This window comes from Maniola hyperantus, chromosome 5 (assembly GCF_902806685.2).
Source record: "Maniola hyperantus chromosome 5, iAphHyp1.2, whole genome shotgun sequence".
Classification (NCBI taxonomy): domain Eukaryota; kingdom Metazoa; phylum Arthropoda; class Insecta; order Lepidoptera; family Nymphalidae; genus Maniola; species Maniola hyperantus.
Window position 1 is genome coordinate 1,598,853 of NC_048540.1, and position 23,009 is coordinate 1,621,861.

The 23,009-nt window shown below is 37.7% G+C and overlaps 1 protein-coding gene across 2 annotated transcripts in view; it reads left to right on the forward strand.

The window, feature by feature from the left end:
- LOC117982363 (netrin receptor UNC5C-like) overlaps positions 1 to 23,009 on the forward strand; it is a 123,855-nt gene that overhangs the window by 87,134 nt on the left and 13,712 nt on the right. For both annotated transcript variants that reach the window (XM_069498628.1, XM_034968717.2), the window contains one exon: positions 6,842 to 6,994. In XM_069498628.1, coding sequence (XP_069354729.1) covers positions 6,842 to 6,994 — 153 coding nt within the window. The remainder of the gene's footprint in view (positions 1 to 6,841; positions 6,995 to 23,009) is intronic.

Here is a 23,009-nt window from a genome sequence, read left to right on the forward strand (position 1 = left end):
AAAAACCGGCCAAGTGCGAGTCAGGATCGCGCAACGAGGGTTCCGTGCTACAGTCGTATTTTTTCGACATTTTGCACGATAATTTAAAAACTATGATGCATAAAAATAAATAAAAATCTGTTTTAGAATGTACAGGTAAAGCCCTTTCATATAATACCTTGATACAGTAGATATAGTTATCTTACTTCGAAAATTAAAAATATTAATAACTAGCTTATGCTCGCGACTTCGTCCGCGTGGACTACAAAATTTCAAAACCCTATTTCACCCCCTTAGGAGTTGAATTTTCAAAAATCCTTTCTTAGCGGATGCCTACGTCATAATAGCTATCTGCATGCCAAATTTCAGCCCGATCCGTCCAGTAGTTTGAGCTGTGCGTTGATAGATCAGTCAGTCAGTCAGTCAGTAATTCAGTCAGTCAGTCAGTCAGTCACCTTTTCCTTTTATATATATAGATTAGTTCATGACCACAATTTTTTTGTGTGATGTAACCCTAAATTCACGGTTTTCAGATTTTTGCCCTTATGTCTGCTATAAGACATATACCTAATTTGGCTACCTGCCAAATTTCATGATTCTAAGTCAACGGGAAGTAGGTTTCTTGACAGAACGATAGACAACTAAGTGATCCTATAAGGGTTCCGTTTTTCCTTTTGAGGTACGGAACCCTAAAAATGACTTCCGTGTTCTTAAGTATTTTGAGTGTTTTCGTAAAAAATTGTCGGCTTTCTTTAAGATGGACAGAGACTTAAGACGGTACATAATAATTTATGCATTATTCATACTCTTAGGTAAAACTGGGTAAAACCTTTCAGTTCTAAAATAAATACAGAAAAGCCGTCCTGCCAAGTGATTTAGCTTTCCAGTACAATGCCGTCTAGAAATCGATAAGGGGTAAATGGGTTTAATAAAACTACCGTAACCCTTACAAGTTTCAGCTTAGACTTCATCGTCACTTACCAGGTGAGATTGCAGTCAAGGGTTAATTTGGAATGGAATATAAAAAAAACAGCCAAGTGCGAATCAGACTTAGGGTTCCGTACTACAGTCGTATTTTTTGATATTTTCCACGATAATTCAAAAACTATGATGCATAAAAATAAATAAAAATCTGTTTTAGACTGCACAGGTAAAAAGCCCTTTCATATGATACCCCACTTGATATAGTTATTTTACTTCGTCATGAACTAAAAATTAAAAATACTAATTTTTAGTTCATGACCACAATTTTTTTTTGTGTGATGTAAACCACAAATTCACGGTTTTCAGATTTTTTCCCTAATGTCAGCTATAAGACCTACCTACTTGCCAAATTTCATGATTCTAGGTCAACGGGAAGTACCCTGTAGGTTTCTTGACAGACCGACAGACGTCTAGACAGACAGACAGACAGATAGATAGACAACAAAGTGATCCTATAAGGGTTCCGTTTTTCCTTTTGAGGTACGGAACCCTAACAATCTCAACAAAACCATTTTTGAATGAAAAAATACTCAATATCGCAAAAGCAATGCATTTTAGAGAAAAATCGAAAAAGAAAAAAAAAATTGTAATTAAATGTTAAAGTGTAGTATTATTTTCGTTTTCTTGTGTTGTGACTTAGCCGGAACTCTACATTGGGGCCGATTCTCTTGTACACAATCTCTAAACTAAACTAAATTAACAGGTCTAAATCTAATGCTATCCTTTACCGCAAGCAACATTATGAAAGGGATAGCAATAGATTTAGACGTGTCATGTTAGTTTAGTTTAGAGATAGTGTACAATGGAATTAGCCACATTATGCGTTTAAAATTTATTTACATTCTTCACGCGTCAATTTTTTTACGGGAGAAAGGCATATGTGAAAGTCCTCCTCTAACGAAGCTCGACTGATTTATGTGTGCGCATTAATTAATAAGGCACGTCGCATACATAGTTTAATGTGTATGCACCCACGCGGGTGGGTGTTATTGATTGGTACAGGATATGAGCAAATCGCGTGATTTACTTGCCATTGTGGTAAACGCTGTAATATTTCTTAGGAGGAAGGGCGTGACTTTATTTTTTAAAGTGGACTTGTATGTAAATTGTGAAGAAGATGTAAAATAGACGTAGAATAGTACTAGAAATAAAATAAACTTGTAATGTCCACCTCTAGGCTAAGTAAAGTTAGCAATTCATTTGCTCGTAATTCCATACGTATTTATAATAAGCTTCCAGAAGACATAATGGAGATGTCTCTCAACAAGTTCAAAGTTTTCATAAAACGTAAACTAATTGAAAAATCCTATTACAATGTAAAGGATTGTTTAAATGATAAGCAAGCTTGGGAATGAGTTGCTTAACGGCTATGTGATAGTTCTAATAAGTTTAAATAATTTTGTAAAGTGGTGATAATAAAAAGAATACCCGGCTGAGTTTGTTGTGGGCGCTTCTCAGACCTGGGCGCGTTTGGAACCCTCGTAGCTTTAGTTTTAAGTTTGCTTAGTAATTATCACCACTATATCTTACAAATACAACATCTGACTATCAAAAAGAGTAATTTATTACCTATTTTGAATAAATCATTTGACTTTGACTTTGTTTTCTTAATGGGTTGGCTAGATTGTAGACTAAAAGCTACATGCAAAATCTATAGTTTCTGACCCTATTAGGTTAGGCTCTTCAATCTTCATGTATATAATAACAGTCAATCAGTTTCTCATTTTCCAGTTTAAATAAGTTAATGCAGTTTTTTTTCTAATCTCAATTCAATTACTTGGACCACACACCAAGAGGACGACTCCAACTCTATTATTTCTTTTGTAAAAAACACATGTGATTTATCCGGACAGGGCCAACAGGGCGTCGCGTACTTTAATTTCAATTTATAGTGCTATACTTTATGAGTTAACGCCTTGATATTATTAGACACGAGTTATAACTTTACAATGATATGAATGCGACAACTGTGTCCTTTTATAGTTTACATTTTTATGAAAATATTTTGATCAAAAGTTTCTTCTATCATTTTTTCTGTATATAGTCTTTCCCCGTTTTGTTTATGAATACATTTAACTAATCCTTTCATCTTTTACGAGGTCTCCGACGGTGTATTTTGTTGTTGGGGCTTTTACGTAGTAATTTTAATCCCTTACGCGCAAGGCACACCAACAGAGTGGAGTGGGGCTGGGTCGTGGCGTCTTTCTTGCCTGAAACCAACTGTAACGTTTTCTTTCCCCAGTTAGGGGCCTAGGCAGCGCCTAATACTTTAAAATACTGTTGTAATTATTGGTACTCGTATAGCGTAAGCTGTGATAGCCTAGTGGTGAGGACGTCCGCCTTCTAATCAAAGGTCGGGGGTTCGATCCCGGGCCCTCTAATTTTTCGGAGTCATGTGCGTTTTAAGTAATTAAAATATCACGTGCTTTAACGGTGAAGGAAAACATCGTGAGGAAACCTGCATGCCTGAGAGTTCTCCATAATGTTCTCAAAGGTGTCTACCAATCCGCAGCGTCGTAGACTATGGCCAAAACCCTTCTCACTCTGAGAGGAGACTCGTGCTCTGTACTGAGCCGGCGATGGGTTGATCATGATGATGTTGATAATGAAAACCAAACATCAAGGAGCGCGCCGTGTTTGCGTGCACTGCCGGCGTTATGTCTACAAATAAATACCTATAAGGCTTAAATTGAGTTGTTGTCAAAAAAGGTGGCATGCTTTGACTCAGATGGTGTGTCTTGTGCCTTATAAAACTTTTTACAAAATTCCCTATCAATACAATATGATTCATAGTGCTGAAAAAATCGTTTGCTATTTTTATACCTTTGGCGGAAGTGGCCTATTAGTGCCCCGGCAGGCGCAGGTATCGAATTTGCAAATTGTCAGATCGCATGTCTGTCGGTATTAATAACATTGCATGCCCGACGTTACGTATCAATTTCGTAATAGTCATTGTTTCATGTGGATAGTTATCAATCAATCAATCAATCATCAATACTTATAATAAAACTGTAACAGGTCAAATTCTGTACATTGAAGATATTTTGAAAATTTTTTTTCGAGGGCACTCTATAATCGATACTGAACCCAAAACTGTACTTTTTTTCATTTTTGTCTGTCTGTCTGTCTGTCTGTATCACGGCCGCGCATCACGCTGAAACTACTGAATGGATTTCAATGAAACTTGGTACGATTTGAGGTCATACTATGAGGAAGAATATAGGATACTTTTTATCCCGAAATTCAGCATGGTTCCCGTAGAAGAGGGGATGAAAGTTAAAATGTATACTGAGTTGTAATTCATTACGCGTAGTCCGATTTCATTCATTCTTTTTTTGTTAGAAAGGGAATACTTTAGAGATTGTTCCGTAAATATTTCAAGGTCATCGGTTTTTAACCGACTGTCAAAAAGGTGGTGGTTCTTTTTTCTACATCGATTTTTTCGAGGTTTCTGGACCGATTTGCAATTTTTTTTTTTAAATCAACAAAAAAGTTTACGTCGTGGTCACATAAAAAATTCTGGATTCAACTCCTTAATCCTGATGCTGCAGGGTTACTGCCCGCCTGAGTTATCAAGATTCAGGAAGTGTTCATAGTGAATTCATATTGTAGGTACCAAGCAACGACAACAATCCCGAAAAATCAAAGAGTTCCCGCGGGATTTTAAAAAACGTAAATCCACGCGGACGAAGTCGCAGGAATCAGCTATTCTGTAATAAAGGTATATTGGAATACAACTGTACAGTGCCAAGGATGTGATTTGATTTGTCATAAACTAGCGACCGGGCGCGGCTTCGCATGAATATTTTGAGAGGGACTGTTCACCTTCTATAATGTAACTTTACAAAACGCAAGCCAGGGAAGCTTTCAGATAGGACTTTTTGCCGGCTTAATTCACAATTACAGTTCTTGCGATTCACGAAGGCGAGTGAACTTTACTTGTGGTTACGTCGTATATACGGCCATTGCGTAAGTGTGCGTGCATGTCGGACCAATCAGTCGCGAGCAAGCGCTCGCTAACGCACACATTTACTGTACCTTATACCGATACGACTTACACACAAGCATGAGGAGGCACTCGCTCTCGTGAAATGCAAGAACTATATCATCATACTGGTAGCTAATTCTCGCAAAATATTCATAAAGTATTACAACTTTGATAGCTTATATCTCGGAAACGTGACACTTTGATAGCTTATATCTCGAAAACGTGAAACTTTGATAGCTTATATCTCGGAAACGTGAAACTTTGATAGCTTATATCTCGGAAACGTGACACTTTGATACCTTATATCTCGGAAACGTGACACTTTGATAGCTTATATCTCGGAAACGTGAAACTTTGATAGCTTACATCTCGGAAACGTGACACTTTGATAGCTTATATCTCGGAAACGTGAAACTTTGATAGCTTATATTTAGGAAACGTGACACTTTGATAGCTTATATCTCGGAAACGTGACACTTTGATAGCTTATATCTCGGAAACGTGACACTTTGATAGCTTACATCTCGGAAACGTGAAACTTTGATAGCTTATATCTCGGAAACGTGACACTTTGATAGCTTATATCTCGGAAACGTGAAACTTTGATAGCTTACATCTCGGAAACGTGACACTTTGATAGCTTATATCTCGGAAACGTGAAACTTTGATAGCTTATATTTAGGAAACGTGACACTTTGATAGCTTATATCTCGGAAACGTGACACTTTGATAGCTTATATCTCGGAAACGTGACACTTTGATAGCTTACATCTCGGAAACGTGAAACTTTGATAGCTTATATCTCGGAAACGTGACACTTTGATAGCTTATATCTCGGAAACGTGACACTTTGATAGCTTATATCTCGGAAACGTGACACTTTGATAGCTTATATCTCGGAAACGTGACACTTTGATAGCTTATATCTCGGAAACGTGACACTTTGATAGCTTATATCTCGGAAACGTGACACTTTGATAGCTTATGTCTCGGATTGGAACATTTTGTCTCATACAATATTTTTGTTTGTATTGATGCCAGCTATAATATAGGTTTTATGTGTGGCCACTATTTTAGAAAAAAAAGCTACTGAAAAATCTAACTGATTAAGGTTATTTATTTAGGTCATCTTTCGTGGTGCCTACCTAGCATAAGCGTAGGTAATATAACTCTCCATTGAATCTGTCTAAATAACTAGTAAACCCAGAACAGTACGCAGCAGAAAGTAATGTACATCGACCTTTAGAAGGAGATAGCAGATTTTTAGAGCACTGTCTCGGTCGTTGAGTCCGACAAAACATCATATGGGTATGAGTGACAGATGCAACGCTCTACAAACCTGAAATGTCATTCTAAAGGCCGATGTTCATCAATTTCGGCTGCGTACTGTACTTCTTCTTCTCGAGTCGATGGTCACCTCAAACATGGGAGCCCAAAAAGCCGCAACTGTGATAACACAGTCTTATAGAGGTAGCCGTCGTGGTAAAAAGATTAGTCAGCCTACTGATTTGTCTGGTGGGAGGCTTCGGCCGTGGCTAGCTACCACCCTACCGGCAAAGCCGTGCCGCCAAGCGATTTAGCGTTCCGGTACGATGCCGTGTAGAAACCAAAGGGGTATGGGTTTAATAAAAACTGCCATACCCCTTCCAGGTTAGACCGCTATCATCTTAGACTGCATCATCACTTACCACCAGGTGAGATTGCAGTCAAGGGCTAACTTGTATCTGAATAAAAAAAAAATTGTTAATGTAGTAGCTGCTTCCAAGGACGCCGGGTGCTTGTGATCGCTATAAAACTAAGCACCACGCGGGGAGGCTCTTTTCATGTCCCATTTACTATAACTCTTCATTAATTCTGTCCAAATGCTAAACTCAATATTATCTCTTGCAGCGTCACCTGGCCGTTGGGCAGTCTGGACGGAGTGGTCAGTCTGCGGCTCCGACTGCAGGCAGACAAGGCGACGTGCTTGTATGGGGGATGCGTGCTCCGGAGCGCAAGTACAACATGCGGACTGTGTTGGGGACTACTGCGGCGTGCATGGAGGTTTGTGAAGTTTAACTAACTCCCTTTAACAGTTTTGAAAATATTTTTATTCAATTAAACTTTTACAAAGTATTTTTGAATCGTCAACAGTAACTGGTTCGGAATGCCTTTCCTACCGAGAAGAACCAACAAGAAACTCGGCGGTTGCTCTTTTCAAAGATTTGATATACAATATTATGCCGTGTATAAGAAAAGTAATTGCAGTCCTGCGCGTTGCTGGAACGAGCTGCTTACATCATTGTTCAAATCCATGTTGTTTTTATCATTTAGGCAATCTTCAATTGTATAATGCTTTTTCCCACTGGAATACAACATGGGGTTATTCAAGGGGCGGACCAACAAATTCCTGAAAGGCCGACACCGCATTGGCGGCTCCTGTGATGCTGCAAATATTCATGGGCGGCGGTAATCTCTTAACATCAGATGAACCGCCAGCTCGCTTGCTCGCTATTTTTATTTAAAAAAAACTTAAAGCCCAATATTCGTGACATTGTAGCTGTCATTCTACCGCAATCGAGCAGCTGCTTTATCTAAAAACTTCTAAAGAAATAATACTTAGTTAGAAAAGCGGGAGCAAAATTCATTTTCATTACTTAACTCTACAAACTAACTTTGAAACTTGCGCAAACTATCGTCGATAACTCAAAGAAACTCGCAAGAGTGCCATTTATCAGATTTCTCTAAGAGTCTCGAAGAAGTTATGAAGACCCATCGAAATTCCGAGATCGCCGTTTCATAAACTCTGCAACTTTATTACAACTTCGTTTCCTGCAACACGCACAAGTTTACGCAATAGGTACCACCTTGTTTATACAACTGTAATGGGAGAAATCTACATCTATGTTGAATTCTTCATTTTGTTTGTTTGTATGGAGTAATATCCGGATCTACTGAAACGATTTTTAAAATTTATGGAATGGACTTTTGGGCACATCGTATGGTATAAGTAGGTACGTTTCTAAAATTTTACTAATATTGTGCACTAGCTAGATTTAGGTTTTTAACAATCCTGTGGGAACTTTTCAATTTTCCGGGATAAAAAGTAGCCTATGTCCTTCCCCGGGATAAAGGCTATCTCTGTACCAAATTTCGTCAAAACCGGTTGAATGGTTGAATCGTGAAAAGCTAGCAGACAGACAGACAGACAGACAGACACACTTTCGCATTTATAATATTAGTATGGATGGAAAGCCGTACTTATTAGTTAATATTTGTGTCTTCGTGTTTGTTTTTCGGTTTCTTTTTTTTCTGTACGTTTGTTTGGTGTTGTTTTGTTTTGCATAACTGTAAGCTGTGCGCTATGGTCCCAAATAAAAGATTATATTTTATTTAAAAGGTAAAACTCTTGATTTTATTTGTTTGTATGGAGTAATCTCCGGATCTACTGAAACGATTTTAAAATTCTTTTCCTAATAGACATAATAGACATATTTAGGAAAACGTTGCATCATAATTCGTAACAAATACATGAAAATAATTATCAGGAACAGAATGATTGTTATAGTCTTAGTCTAAATATATAAAAGGAAAGGTGACTGACTGACTGACTGACTGACTGACTGGCTGACTGATCTATCAACGCACAGCTCAAACTACTGGACGGATCGGGCTGAAATTTGGCATGCAGATAGCTATTATGACGTAGGCATCCGCTAAGAAAGGATTTTTGAAAATTCAACTCCTAAGGGGGTGAAATAGGGTTTTGAAATTTTGTAGTCCACGCGGACGAAGTCGCGAGCATAAGCTAGTAAAATATAAAAGTTCACTATAGCAATCATCATGGTCAACCCATCGCCGGCTCAATACAGAGCTTGGGTCTCTGAGAATGAGAAGGGTTTTGGCCATAGTCTACAACCCCGGCTAATGGCAATAGGTAGGTATAATATATGATAGAAAAATATGTCTTAAAGAACGGTGACCTGGAAATACACAAGAAAAACATAGAAAACAATGAAAAAATATAAATCCTACGCGTAAAAAGCAGGGGCACAACAGGCAGTTTAAAATAAATACAGTTGTGATGCCTATGATCAACTGTCAGTAACTCCTCCAAGTTATGAAACTGTTTCCAGCGCGACATGATAATTAAGCCGATTCCATGAAAAGCGTCCGGCTCCGTTGAGCCAGATGCCATGACTAAAAATACACTTCCTTTTCCGCGCTCATAACTATGAAATGTAACACAGACTGGCCTCTTCATAACAGGCTATCGGTTGTTACTAGAGATGGGCCATTTCATAGGTAGCGTGTGGAAGATCACGTAAAAAGCCTTTAGATATTACAAAAAAAAATAAAAACCGACTTCGATACACAAACACTAAAAATTGAAAAATAATTTAATTTATTACCGAATATATTATGTATACAAGAGTTAATATAGTTCCATAATAATACTTTTTGGTGCCGGTGCCAATTAGCTTTAGCTGCGCGAATCGTCTAGACTTCATATTTTTATGAGACTCCACAATGGCACCTCATTGGCACCGACCCCAAAAAATATTATTATGGAACTATGTTAACTCTTGTATACATAATATATTCGGTAATAAATTAAATTATTTTTCAATTTTTAGTGTTTGTGTATCGAAGTCGGTTTTTATTTTTTTTGTAAAAAAAATTTATTTCACAATTTTTAGTGGCCCCATGGAATTATGCTATGACTGGTTAAAAATCTACTGTTTATTACTAAGCTATTACACTGATCGCGAGCAATTTACTCTTATCCGTTGAGGAGTTCCAGTATCTATCTTCGAAGATGTTCATCAGATCTTCACCAAATTTAAATGGGACCAACTTTGAAGTATACCCTTTCAAACAAAAAAAGAATTTTCAAAATCGGTCCAGGCGTCTTCGAGTAATCGGGGAACATACATAGATTCCGACGAATTGAGAACCTCCTCCTTTTTTTGAAGTCGGTTAAAAAGCATTGCTATCTTACTTACAGTAGCCTGTGAAAAATCTCGGCGATAATATTCCTGTGAGCGGAAATTAAAGATATATATTCAAAATGGCCTTCTATCACGTCATGTCATTCTTGTACCTATATCAAATATTTGAAAAGAGCAACCGCCGAGTTTCTTGCTGGTTCTTCTCGGTAGGAAAGGCATTCCGAACCAGTGGTAGATGCATCCGACTATTCGTAAGTACATGTAAAAGTTTATACGAATAAAAAAGATTTTTATTTATTTATTTATGGCTAAGCGGCAAGGATTCGTAGTAAAGACCATTTCAGAGGGATCATGTGAAAATTCACATGAATAAGCTACTTCGTACAGTATGTCTTGTTACCTTACAAAAAGTAGCCTGTTAAAAATCACGAATCGAAATCTCATAAACTTTGTGAATTACTATATTTCATCGAACTTTATTGTTTAAACCTGATTCAAGACACTAAAGAACGTGCAAGCGAGAATACTCGCATCAGGAGTGAAAGAATTCAAAAATGAAAGTCAAAATCAATCATATTTTGCTATATTTCACTGAAAGCTACTTTTCACACTTACAATCATGTAAGTGTGAAAATTCATTTTCTCTGAAAAACCATCTGTGAAAAATCAAAGCTATTGAGACTTAAGAGTGATCATAATTCCTACTTAAATTAATGTAGAAAACGTTTGTTAGTGTGAAAATTAATATAAGTACTACTTTCCGTGAAAAAATGCCTGTGAAATATCTGCGAAGACAAATAATAATTTCACCAAATGAAAATTATTTAAAAGTAGCAACAATGCACATCGCTAGTTGTAACCCTAACCTACCAGCATTGCTAGACCCTTCTGAAAGTACTAAAAGGTAAAGAGAATTTGATGGGCCAAAGCTTAGATAAGGAGCATTAAAGCTCCACTTTGGGTGGTCACGTTAAAAGATTGGAGATACTAAAATCGGGTGCCGTGACCATCTGGGTCGTATCATACCGTCTAAATATAGAAGAGGACCTAAAATTTTATGGTACACTTATGTAACATTGACTTAAATATTCATATATCTTTATGGTCCGTGTCTAAATTGGATGGTGTAAGTATTTTGAAGCAAAGCTTTATTATAAACTAGTCACCCGCCCCGGCTTCGTACGGGTGGCTTATTACAATTTTCTTATGGATCTCCAAATGGCGAAAGAATTTTTGAAATCTGTCCAGTAGTTTTTGAGTTTATTCGTCACAAACATATGTACAAGAAGTCGGATAGAAATATAAAATATCTTTCCTCTTTAGTATTGATATTAGTGTCTAGATAGAGTAGACTAGCTGATGCTCGCCATTTCGTCAGCGTGGATTTAGGTTTTCAAAAATCCCGTGAGACTTCGGATTCCTAAAAATCTAGGATATTGAATCCTTAAATTTCAAAGAAACGCTTCCATTTTTTTTCATTCAGATACAAGTTAGCCCTTGACTGCAATCTCACCTGATGGTAAGTGATGATGCAGTCTAAGATGATAGCGGGCTAACCTGGAAGGGGTATGGTAGTTTTTATTAAACCCATACCCCTTTGGTTTCTACACGGCATCGTACCGGAACGCTTAATCGCTTGGCGGCACGGCTTGGCCGGTAGGGTGGTAACTAGCCACGGCCGAAGCCTCCCGCCAGACCAGACCAGAAATTTAGAAATTATAAAATTCCAAACCCTTGCCAGGAATCGAACCCGGGACCTCCCACTAATAAGACCACAGCGCTCACCACTGCGCCAGGGAGGTCGTCAAATCCATTACGTAAACATAAATCAGAACGGGTCATGAGATAGGTGTACTATGCAGAGATACTATTTTTCATTTCATAATGAACGCAGAGTATCTTGTATTTATGTCCTTGCTGAGTGCGAACGGGCCTTATTTGTGTAATTTCGCTAGCATTTTCCATATAAATGCAAACAATTTGCGTTTAGAACAACCGGCTTTGTGATGATTCACGCTTTCATTTGTATAGTGTTTTATTTTAATGGACACACAACGCTTGTTTTGTTTGCATTTTAACAGCTTGTTCCATGCTTGTTCATTTAAGATTAAATTTGCTTTAAGAGCCTCAATAGCTCAACGGTTAAAGGAGCAGACTGAAATCCGTAAGGTCGCCGGTTCAAACCCCACCCGTTACACTATTGTCGCACCTACTCCTAGCACAAGTTTCACGCTTGATTAAAATAAAAATAAAAATCTTTTTTATTCGAATAAACTTTTACAAGTACTTTAGAATAGTCGGATGCATCTACCACTGGTTCGGAATGCCTTTCCTACCGAGAAGAACCAGCAAGAAACTCGGCGGTTGCCGGATTGGAGGGGAAAGGGGAATGTTAGTCAAGGGGCATGGCTAATATTCTTTTAAAAATAAAAAATAAAACAAAGCTTGACAGTTGACTAGCTTTTGCCCATGACTTAATCCACGTGGATTTACACTCCACGTGGATTTAAAGATGTCACTGTCCAGCTTTTGAACAGAGTATTAAAGAAGTGAAAACATCGTGAGGAAACCTGCACGCCTGAGAGTTCTCCATAATGTTTTCAAAGATGTGTGAAGTCTACTAATTGGCCAGCGTGTTGGACTATGAACAGAGAGGAGACCCGAGCTCAGTAGTGGGCCGGCGATGGGTGGATCATGATGACGATGATGTTTCCATATCATATTATTATAACAATTTGCAACAAACAATTTGCGTTTAAAAAAACTAACTTTATGATGATTCACGCTTTCATTATTATTATTTTTTTATTATTTTTTAAGAATACTAGCTTATGCTCGCGACTTCGTCCGCGTGGACTACAAAATTTCAAACCCCTATTTCACCCCCTTAGGAGTTGAATTTTCAAAAATCCTTTCTTAGCGGATGCCTACGTCATAATAGCTATCTGCATGCCAAATTTCAGCCCGATCCGTCCAGTAGTTTGAGCTGTGCGTTGATAGATCAGTCAGTCAGTCAGTCAGTCAGTCACCTTTTCCTTTTATATATATAGATTAGCCATGTTAAATGACTAATATTCCCCTTTCCTGTCCAATTAAGCGTCAGGCTTGTGCTAGGAGTAGGTACGACAATAGTGCAACGGGCGGGGTTTGAACCGTCGACCTTTCGGTTTTCAGTCCACTCCTATACCGGTTGAGCTATTGAGGCTCTTAATTTTTTTCATAATTTGTATTCATTTGAAATTTTCTTCTAATACATAATAGTGTTTTATTTTATAAACGCACAACGCTTGTTTTGTTTGTTGCTTGTTGCTTGTTCATTTAAGATAACATTTGCTTTAAGAGCTTGACGAGCTTTTGCCCACTACTTTGTCCACGTGGACTTTGGATGTCACTTTCCAGCTTTTTAACATTCATTTTTCATCATCATCATCATTTCAGCTTGCGGACTAGACTACTAACCTAAACATAGGAATATAAAAGAGGCACCACATAATTTATTACCGATGTGGTCAAAATCGATTTAAATTCTTTTTTTTTTTTCAATTATTTTCAGCGACTGTTTTTAAATGTAAATGGTTATTTAAAATTCATTGTATATTTTATCTGAATTTAAGTATTATAATACTTTAGCGAATGAATACACTAAATTGGCTTGACGTAGGTGGAGAAGAAGCTGTCACCGAAACCCCTTGAGTCAACTCTTTAGCTGCTGATCGTGGCCGGCGCTAGACTTTGTTCTAAGAAAATTATTTTTTTATTGTTCCCATGTTGTACGTCTAATTGCCTTGTATTTGTGTAAATGTGCTTACCAAAAGTTGATTAAAAAGTGTACTAAATTATGATAGTGTATTCATTCGCTAAAATACCTATATATTTGTTCAGCTTGGGGCAAATTTTGTCCATCTCGAGAAAATAGACGTCATACGCTTCTAATACATTTTTTAACTCACATGATTGAGTAAAGAGATTTGATGTACCTACTTATTTCACGTTATAATCCCCGACCCAATCCAATATAGCAATTTAGCAAATGGGAAAATGATCAGTCGGATATTTTTGTTTATAATGGCAATAAATCACACTGGCAGGCCCCCGTTGACTCGGTTTCAATTTCCTATTCTGTTTATCGTGTGTTTTGATAAATAGCTGCGGGCAACCAATGTTTGGTTAAACGCGCTACACGACCGCTTTTCTTTCACGCTAAATAAATTTACAATCTGGCATGTTTGCCTTTAGATTGCTTTCGTACTGCCCTTCAGTTGCAGTAACTTATGTTTTATCATTTCTCAATAGAACTGCTATTATTATTGGTATATTATTACTGGTATTATGTTTTATCAATGGTGTACATCTCTATATATAAAAATGAATCGCTGAATGTGTTGCTGATCGCAAATCTCGAGAGCAACCGATTTCGCTATTTTTTTTTCTTCATAATATTCCTTAAAGTACGAGGATGGTTCTTACGGAGAGACAAATTTAAAAAATTTGAATCGACTGTTAGGCGGAACGAATTTTGCCTGGGCAGCTAGTCATTTAATATTTATTTCATTTCAAATACTCAAAAGTCAAAACTAAATCAGCCTCATAGAACCCATTTGTGAAATACTTTCATAAATTATTCCAGAAATCTGAATAGGTACATCATAGAAAGGTTTTAGGTTAAAGCAATGCCCATTAAATAAGCTCTTTGAAAAGCAGTAAAAAGGTCAGTGGAAACTAGCTAATTCTAGTAAAACAGTACTTGACATTCTAGGGCTGTCGGTTGAAGGAGAATTAATTATTATTATTTACCTAGCCCTTTTGGCTCTACTTTTTTCTTTATTATTGTAAAACTAGCTGATGCCCGCGACTTCGTCCGCGTGGAATTAGGTTTTTTAAAAATCCCGTGGAAACTCTTTGATTTTCCGGGATAAAAAGTAGCCTATGTCACTCTCCAGGTCTTCATCTATACCCATACAAAACATCACGTCAATCCGTTGCACCTTGCGACGTTATTGAAGGACAAACCAACAAACAAACACACTTTCGTATTTATAATAAGGGTACTGATTTATGAACAAGTATTGCTATTTTCAACTTTCAAAGTAAGATTACTGTGCGGTATCATAAGGAAGGGCTTTACTTGTACATTCTAAAAATAAAATAAAATAAAATAAAATAAAATAAAATAAAAATAAAATAAAACATATTTTATTTATTTTTAGGCGTAATAACCCCAACTGCAGGCAGGCTGCATCATCACTTACCACCAGGTGAGATTGCAGTCAAGGGCTAACTTATATCTGAATAAATAAAAAAAAGTAATAGTTTTTGATTTATCGTGCAAAATGTCGATAAAATACAATTGTAGTACGCACTTGGTCGGTTTTTTTTCTTATGTAGGCATAAATTACGAGTGACAACCCTAACAGCATCGGTAAATTACCCACATGAAAGGTGAGCCATTGAACGCGAAGACCGTGGAGGAGTCATTCATTTGCACCGGCCTCTTCATTAGCCTAATTGCGAGCTCACAAAGGGGGGAATGGCGGAGTTTTATGGCTTTCCCATCTTTTGTTGCCTAAACATCGGAATAGTGGTCCGTTTGTTCCACGGACACGTTTGCCAATTCCAAATTGGAACTAGGATGCCTTTCGGGAATTCATTCATTTCTCAAACACGTTTTCTGTTTACCTATACAACTGAATTTCTTTTTTCTTTTCTTTTTTATTTAAGTAATTTTCAATTTCATCCTGGTGATGTAGTTTTAGGAACGAAATAGTACACCTGGAAAAAGTTATATAAGTAAGCTTATGCTCGCGACTTCGTCCGCGTGAAATACACAAATTTCAAACCCCTATTTCACCCCTAAGGGGTTGAATTTTTGAAAATCCTTTCTTAGCGGATGCCTACGTCATAATGGCTATCTGCGTGATTGATGAGTGCGTTGATAGATCAGTCATTCAGTCAGTCAGTCAGTCAGTCACCTTTTCCTTTTATATATTTAGATTAAGATTATTGTAAACAATTTACGGTTTTAGACCCATATCTTTTTATCAAATACGTTTCCCTTCAATGGATGCTAACTATTCTAATTTAGAAAAAGCCACAAATTAAAATAATACATAAGAAAAACTGATTTTCCACTCATTATTAGGTAATTTTGTTGATTTAAGTAGGTATCATAAATTAAAGATACAGACACTCTATGAAAAATTCAATGTAGGATAAAATAATATAGTCTCACTTATGCTACACCTGGAACTCTACCATCGATTCGGAAAGAAGTTTCTACTGAGAAAAGCTGGTAAGAAACCCAGCAATCACCTACTCTTTTAAAAATTAAATCGCATTTAGCTGCCCACAAGATTTCTTAGGAAATCATTTTCAGCAGCATAAAACACGCTACTTAATAGATTTTTGAAAAAGTTTTTTTTTATTATTTATCATCCAATCAAAATACATACAAATTAAAAAGCTTAACTAAAAACACCGAAAAAACCACAGAGGTTTGTCCTCAGTGCCTAGCTGCAACGATTTATTAACTAATACCTATTAACTAACTATTTAAAGAAATAATCTACAGTAGGTATAGAACGCGAAGAATCAAGTTAGTAAAATGTAAACTACTTATTTGAAAAAAACTTTGTGGAATTTAATATTAGCTACTTGTGATGTCCGCGACAGGTTCAGATAGCAATCGCGATATGAAGTGGTGGGATGCTCCGCACACCCCTACGTCACCCGCGCTCGCCCGCACAGGATTAGCGCGGGGGATATGCGGGTGTGCAAGGCGTTCCCTCCCCGATTGCTATCTCAACCTGTCGCGAAATCAATGTTTGCCGGATTTAACTTATAACCAGTTTTCTAAACTGAGTTCGGCATATTCAAAAATAGTAATTTTGAAAGCATGTTAAGTGTTTTGTTAATCTAATACAACTGATTTACGGTCAATATTAGACCCTTTATCATTTATATTGGACATCGTAAAAATGCATGTTGTATTAAATTGATGGCACTAGAGAGGTTTTCAAATGCAAATACAATGCGTGTTAATCTTTGTATTGGACTGTGTTTACGTACTTAAAAGATTGATGAGTATAAGCTTACGAAAACACGAACTTTCTTTTCTTAATGTTAGTCAAGTGGTTTTTTTATTGATGACAGATTTAGTGGTTGTACTTTGAATATTCATGGTTATAAAAAAATTGGCCGGTAAACTAAGAATTCGTAATAGCTTATGACTCCTGAGCTACGCTTCAAAATAAAGATGTAAGTAGATAAAAATCTAAATATATAAAAAGAAAAGGTGACTGACTGACTGATCGATCAACGTACAGCTCAAACTATTGGACGGACCAGACTGAAATTTGGCATGCAGATAGCTATTATGATGTTGGCATCCGCTAAGAAAGAATTTTTGAAAATTCAACCTCAAAGGGGGTCAAATATGGACTTGAAATTTCGTCCACGTGGACTACACCCACGTGGACGAAGTCGCAAACATAAGCTAGTGGTTGTATATTTAAGACTCTTTGACAAACTATTCAGATTCATTTATCACTTACCTAACTAATTACTATTTAAGTGATTAAAAATAAATACTTGAAATCATTTATTTTTGTAAAGTTACCAACGATATATTTTTTGAACATTCGAAATGTACCTAATTAACCATGACGTTTCGTTGTGATATTTTCTCGGTTTTTTGAATAGGATTGGCTGTTATAGGTGATTTATAATTTTAAATTATTATTATCCGAAGGTAACTTTTACAATAGAATGTTTAAGTATGTACCTACCTACCTATTTAGTTTTTGGTTTTGCTAACAAAATAAAATCAAAACGATGCTTTATGTCAGATTTTACGTACGTAAGTATATTGTTTCAAACATGGCGTCTAAGAATAGATAAGACCACAACACTATAAAATGCAACACATGCACTATTCTATTTTTCTCGTGGAAGTTCACATTCAGTTATAAATTCAATCAGCAACTTTTGCCAATACAAACACGGCGTACCGAAAGGGATGTGCAATGCAATTCTCATTACAGAAGGTGGGCTCCATAAATGATTTGTTGTGATTTCGCCGAGAGAACGCAGCGGGAGATCGCAAACTGCACCCACATATCCACAGGATTATAACCTTAATCCTTAATAAGAATACGGCTATATTCCCGTGAGCGGAAATTGGAGAATTTAATTCAGAATGGCCTCCTACCACGCTATGGCTAAGCGACAAGGGTTCGTAGATTTCGATTGGATCCTGTATCTCAAATCTCTGCACTGGACTGGATATACGACTGGCACTGACAAATGTTTACACAGTGTACAAATTTCAACATAACCCTCGACTGCGCAGCGGGGTGCAATTCATACCGCGTCCTTTTATTTCGTACTTGACTTTAGTGTCAGTAATTTTCGCTATAAATCAAATTAATGAAAACCCTGTTCAATATTTCAGCGTTAATATGGCACATAAAAACTCTTCAATTATGTAAGTCTCAGATACAATAATATGTTTGCATTGGCATATAGGTAAATACTTGAAATTTCCGGGATACAAGTTTCCATATAAATCGGTTAAGCGGATGGGCCTTTAAGAATCCCGTGGAAACTCTTTGATTTTCCGGGACAAAAAGTAGGCTATGTCCTTCCTCGGAATGTAAGTTAACTCTGTATTAAACTGCTCGGCCGTGAAAATCTAGCAAACAGAAAGACAGAACAGACAGACACATTTTCATATTTATAATATTTAAGTATGGATTACGAGTATGTTTTACTTTTCACGAAAAACAAGCCCCCTTTAGTGACATTTGTAGAGCACTATCTCTTCTACTTTCGTTTGATTTGTATCTTCTGTCTAATTCATCAGCGAGCTGGAATTTCTTTGCTTTTACGACTTATATATATATAGTAAAAAACTTGACATTTTAATCCAAAGTGTCCACCCACATAATTTTAAATCAGCTGAGGCGAGGTAACACAATATTTAACGTTTTCCGCCGTCAATGTTATTGTAGGTCGTAAAGACCCGTACGTGTCTAATACGGGGCTCGCCCGTCCCAAAGTCAGTGAAGGGTTAATCGGATAAGCGTAAACACGTATAGTACGCGACAGGTAGAGATGGCAATGGGGGTATGAGGCAAAGGGGCGCCCCGCACACCCGCACGTCACACGCGATAGCCCGCACTAGGTTAGCGCGGGGGCTGTGCGGGTGTGCGGGGCATTTCCTCCGCGATTGCCAACCCGACCTGTCGCGTGCTATACCTATCGCGCAAATTAATTCCGGCGACATCACAGTTTTACGATATTTTAGTTAACGACCGGCTCAAGTAGCGGATGTGTGGTTTATCGAGATAAAGATTGCCATAAAAGTTGTAGGCAGAACTTGATGGGAGATTTATGGTATCGATTAAAAACAGACTCCAGTGAGGAATGATATATGACTGATCGAAGTGGCTTTAATATTTCTTGAGGTGGCATTTTAAGTCGTGGTGGTGGAGCATGTAAATCCTCTTGAAATATGTACCTAGTACTATTAATTTACCGTACCGCTGTGATAGCCTAGTGGTTAGGACGTCCGCCTTCTAATCGGAGGTCGGGAGTTCGATCCCGGGCACGCACCTCTAACTTTTCGGAGTTATGTGCGTTCTAAGTAATTAAATATCACGATGAAGGAAAACATCGTATGCAAACCTGCATGCCTGAGAGTTCTCTTGCAGTTAACGGCTTTTTAGTTAATTCCGTCGCTCTTTCCATGGGTCTAGAAGACCTTAATACTCTCAGAAAATGTTGTATCCTTTAGAAAACCAATAGCCTTGTAACTCTAATTGAAAAATGTAGCAAATAACTCTGCCAAAGGAATGCACTAAGATTTTCAATTTTCTAGTACAAGAGAAAATTAAAATCGGTTCACATAAGAGTGGTCGTACATAGGCAGCTTGAGCAGTTAATCGTTTAACAACGTATCTACATGAAACGACCGAGCAGTCTCTTTCAACTGCACAGTGCAGTTGAAGATTCTGCAGAAGCTACATAGAAATTGGAAGTCGAAATTTTATTCCAAGTGGGTTTTTAAATGTTAACATCCAAACAGAAGGGTTAATAATTCCTAGCGCTAAATTAAACTGAAGCTACGAGGATTTCAATTGCGTCCTAGTCTGAGAAGAAGACCTCCATTAACTTCGCCAAAGCAGTCAACAGTTTGACAGTTGACATACAGTATGTGTTGCAACTGCTCTACTGCTATGCAGTCTCTTGTATGACAATGAATGGAAAATTTTAGTGCCCTATGCAGTCGCATATTAATGCGGTCAGTCATGAGTCATAACTGCTTTAAACTACCGTGTGCGGCCACCCTAATGCATTAGAACTGCAAATCTGTGACTAGATCCAGGTCAAACGTGTCCTGCGCGACAATGCGGGTATCTGTATCGGGTCCAGATTAAATGTAAGTGCTTAGACTTGTAGCCTTAATAAACAAACGCGCGAAGTTCAAACGTGATGTTAGTTGACTCACAACAAAGCTAAAACTTTAGCTACTGAAGAAAATAAACTACGAACTAAAACACTAGTTTATTGTTGGATGTCATTGAACTGAATTAGTACAGAACGGCTATTTCATACAAAAATCGTGTTTTTGAAATATCTCAAAGCTAATAGTCTCTATGACACGATATCAAAATGTTTGTTTGTAATATGTCTATAGTCGACGCATTTTAAACTGCAGAGTCGTCGAATTATCTGTCTGTTTCGCTCGTACTTACAGGTGTAGGTAAGTGCGAGCGAAACAGACAGATAACTCGACGACTCAGTTTAAAATGTGTCGATTATAGTCCATAAAAAAATCATCTGAATGCAAGTCTAAAATTCTAAGTCCAGAGTTTTTCATATTTTGCTGTAATTCACACATAAAAATCGTTGTATGTTTTACACATGATAAAACGAAAAGCTGACTGACTGATCTATCAACGCAAAGCTCAAGCTACTGGACGGATCGGGCTGAAATTTGGCAAGCAGATAGCTGTTATGACGTACACTTTCGCTAAGAAAGGATTTTTGAAAATTCAACCCCTAAGAGGGTCGACGAAGTCATTCGAAGACCTGCAGATGGCAAAGCAGTCTAGGATGGCTAACTTTAAAAGATGGCGATTTTTTACACCCATACCCCTTAACGGTTTCTACACGGCATCGTACCAGAACGCTAAATCGCTTGGCGTCTTTGCAGGCAAGGCAGTAACTAGCCACGTCCGTAACCTCCCATCAGACGAGATTAATAATGATTACCCATCAAATATACTGCTATTCCGAATGAAAGAATTCATGCATTAATATAGAACCTTAATCAAGAATTCAAAATGACTACTTAGTTTTAATACCCAAGCATTTATCACACCGATCGTTATCTCGATCGAACGTGATGACTTCATCGTAACTTTCGATTGGTTAAAATGATAATTTTTCGGTGTAACAGGCGGACACTCCGATATAAATTCTGTGCCTGTAATTGAACGTAATGGTTATCGTATATCGCTGGAGGCATTTTCAAGTCGAGCCGTAGTAAAAAGAAAAGAAAAAATAGTTTTAACTTTTGAGCGCATCTACTTTTCGGTCAGTATAGATAATATACAGGGTGTAATCAGAACGCTAAGAAAAACGAAGACAGGTGATAGTGATGATGATTACTGATATTATGATACCACAAAAACAAACGCGAAAAAATATATATATAGTTTCGTAAAAGTTAATGATATATTGCAAATAAAACATCTGACTGACTCTAGAGGTCATCGAATGTTACGTAAATAGACCACTCGTGGTCAATGCCGCGTCGTAGGTGGGGCATTGACCTGAGTTTTTCACGCTATTTATTGCGGGTTTGAAAAATACTAAACCACTAAAACTACAAATTGTGTTTAGGTAGTAGAACAACAACGCTAAGTTTTTGCTAGCGTTCTGGTTACAACCTGTATCATCATCATCAACCAATAGATGTCCACTGCTGGACATCGGTCTTTTGTAGGGACTTCCACACGCCACGGCTACGAAGCTGAAGTGGCAATGGGCAGGGCACATAGTTCGTACACAGACGTTAGGGTCCCAAGGTGCTGGAATGGCGTCCTCGCACCAAAAGACGCAGCGTTGGAAGAGCCCCCACTAGGTAGACGGACGATATCAGACGAGTCGCAGGGAGCCGCTGGATTCAGGCGGCGCAAGATACCCTGTACAGCTTAATGAAAAATAATGTTGATGATTCATGTACGTATAGACAGGTGGTGTTTGCTTGTGCAACCCTGTTAATGGGCTGCCATTTTAGTAAAGCACGTTCCTAGGTGTCAAAAGGTGTGTAAACTGTTATATGCTCCGCGCCAATATCTTATACAGAGAGCCAGCGCGTGTCAGACCTTCGTTATTTTATAAAATCTGAAAGTTTCTCTGCGTATATTGCCCCCAACACAAGGGAGAACGATCTGTTACGACACTATGTGAACACTCTTACAAGTATACTAACATTGGTAAATTTACTGTAAATTTTTTGTGAAATAATTAAGCCAACTACTTACGTGAGTAAAACTTACAGGTGTAATCGCGGCCAAACCTACCAAACCAAACCAAACCTACCAAACCACCTACTCAAGTTTTGTACGAACTTCCCAACCCAGTAGACCAAAACGTTAAAAGCATTTCCCCAAACAAAACGGTTAACCAAAAACGTCCCTTAATTCGTCCCTTTCACATCACGAAATTACACAAAAAACCGGCCAAGTGCGAGTCAGACTCACACACGAAGGGTTCCGTACCGTCCACCTTACGAGAAGTAACACATTTAATTTTTTTTTTTTAGTTTTCATGGCAGCCATTTTTAACCTTTTATTATTTGTTATTATAGTAACAGAAATACACACTCTGACAAAATTTTAACTCTTTACCTATTACTTTTCATGCTATTCAGCCCGCTGACAGACAGATAGAAGAACAGACGGACAGACAGCTTAGTAATAGAGTCCCGTCGGCATCTTTCGGGTACGGAACCCTGAGCATAACTCGTTAAAATGCGCCGCGAGACTACTCGTAAAGTTTGGGACGCGCTGACATAAATAATATTAAGGCCCGTTGCCAGAAACTCGATGCCTATTTCA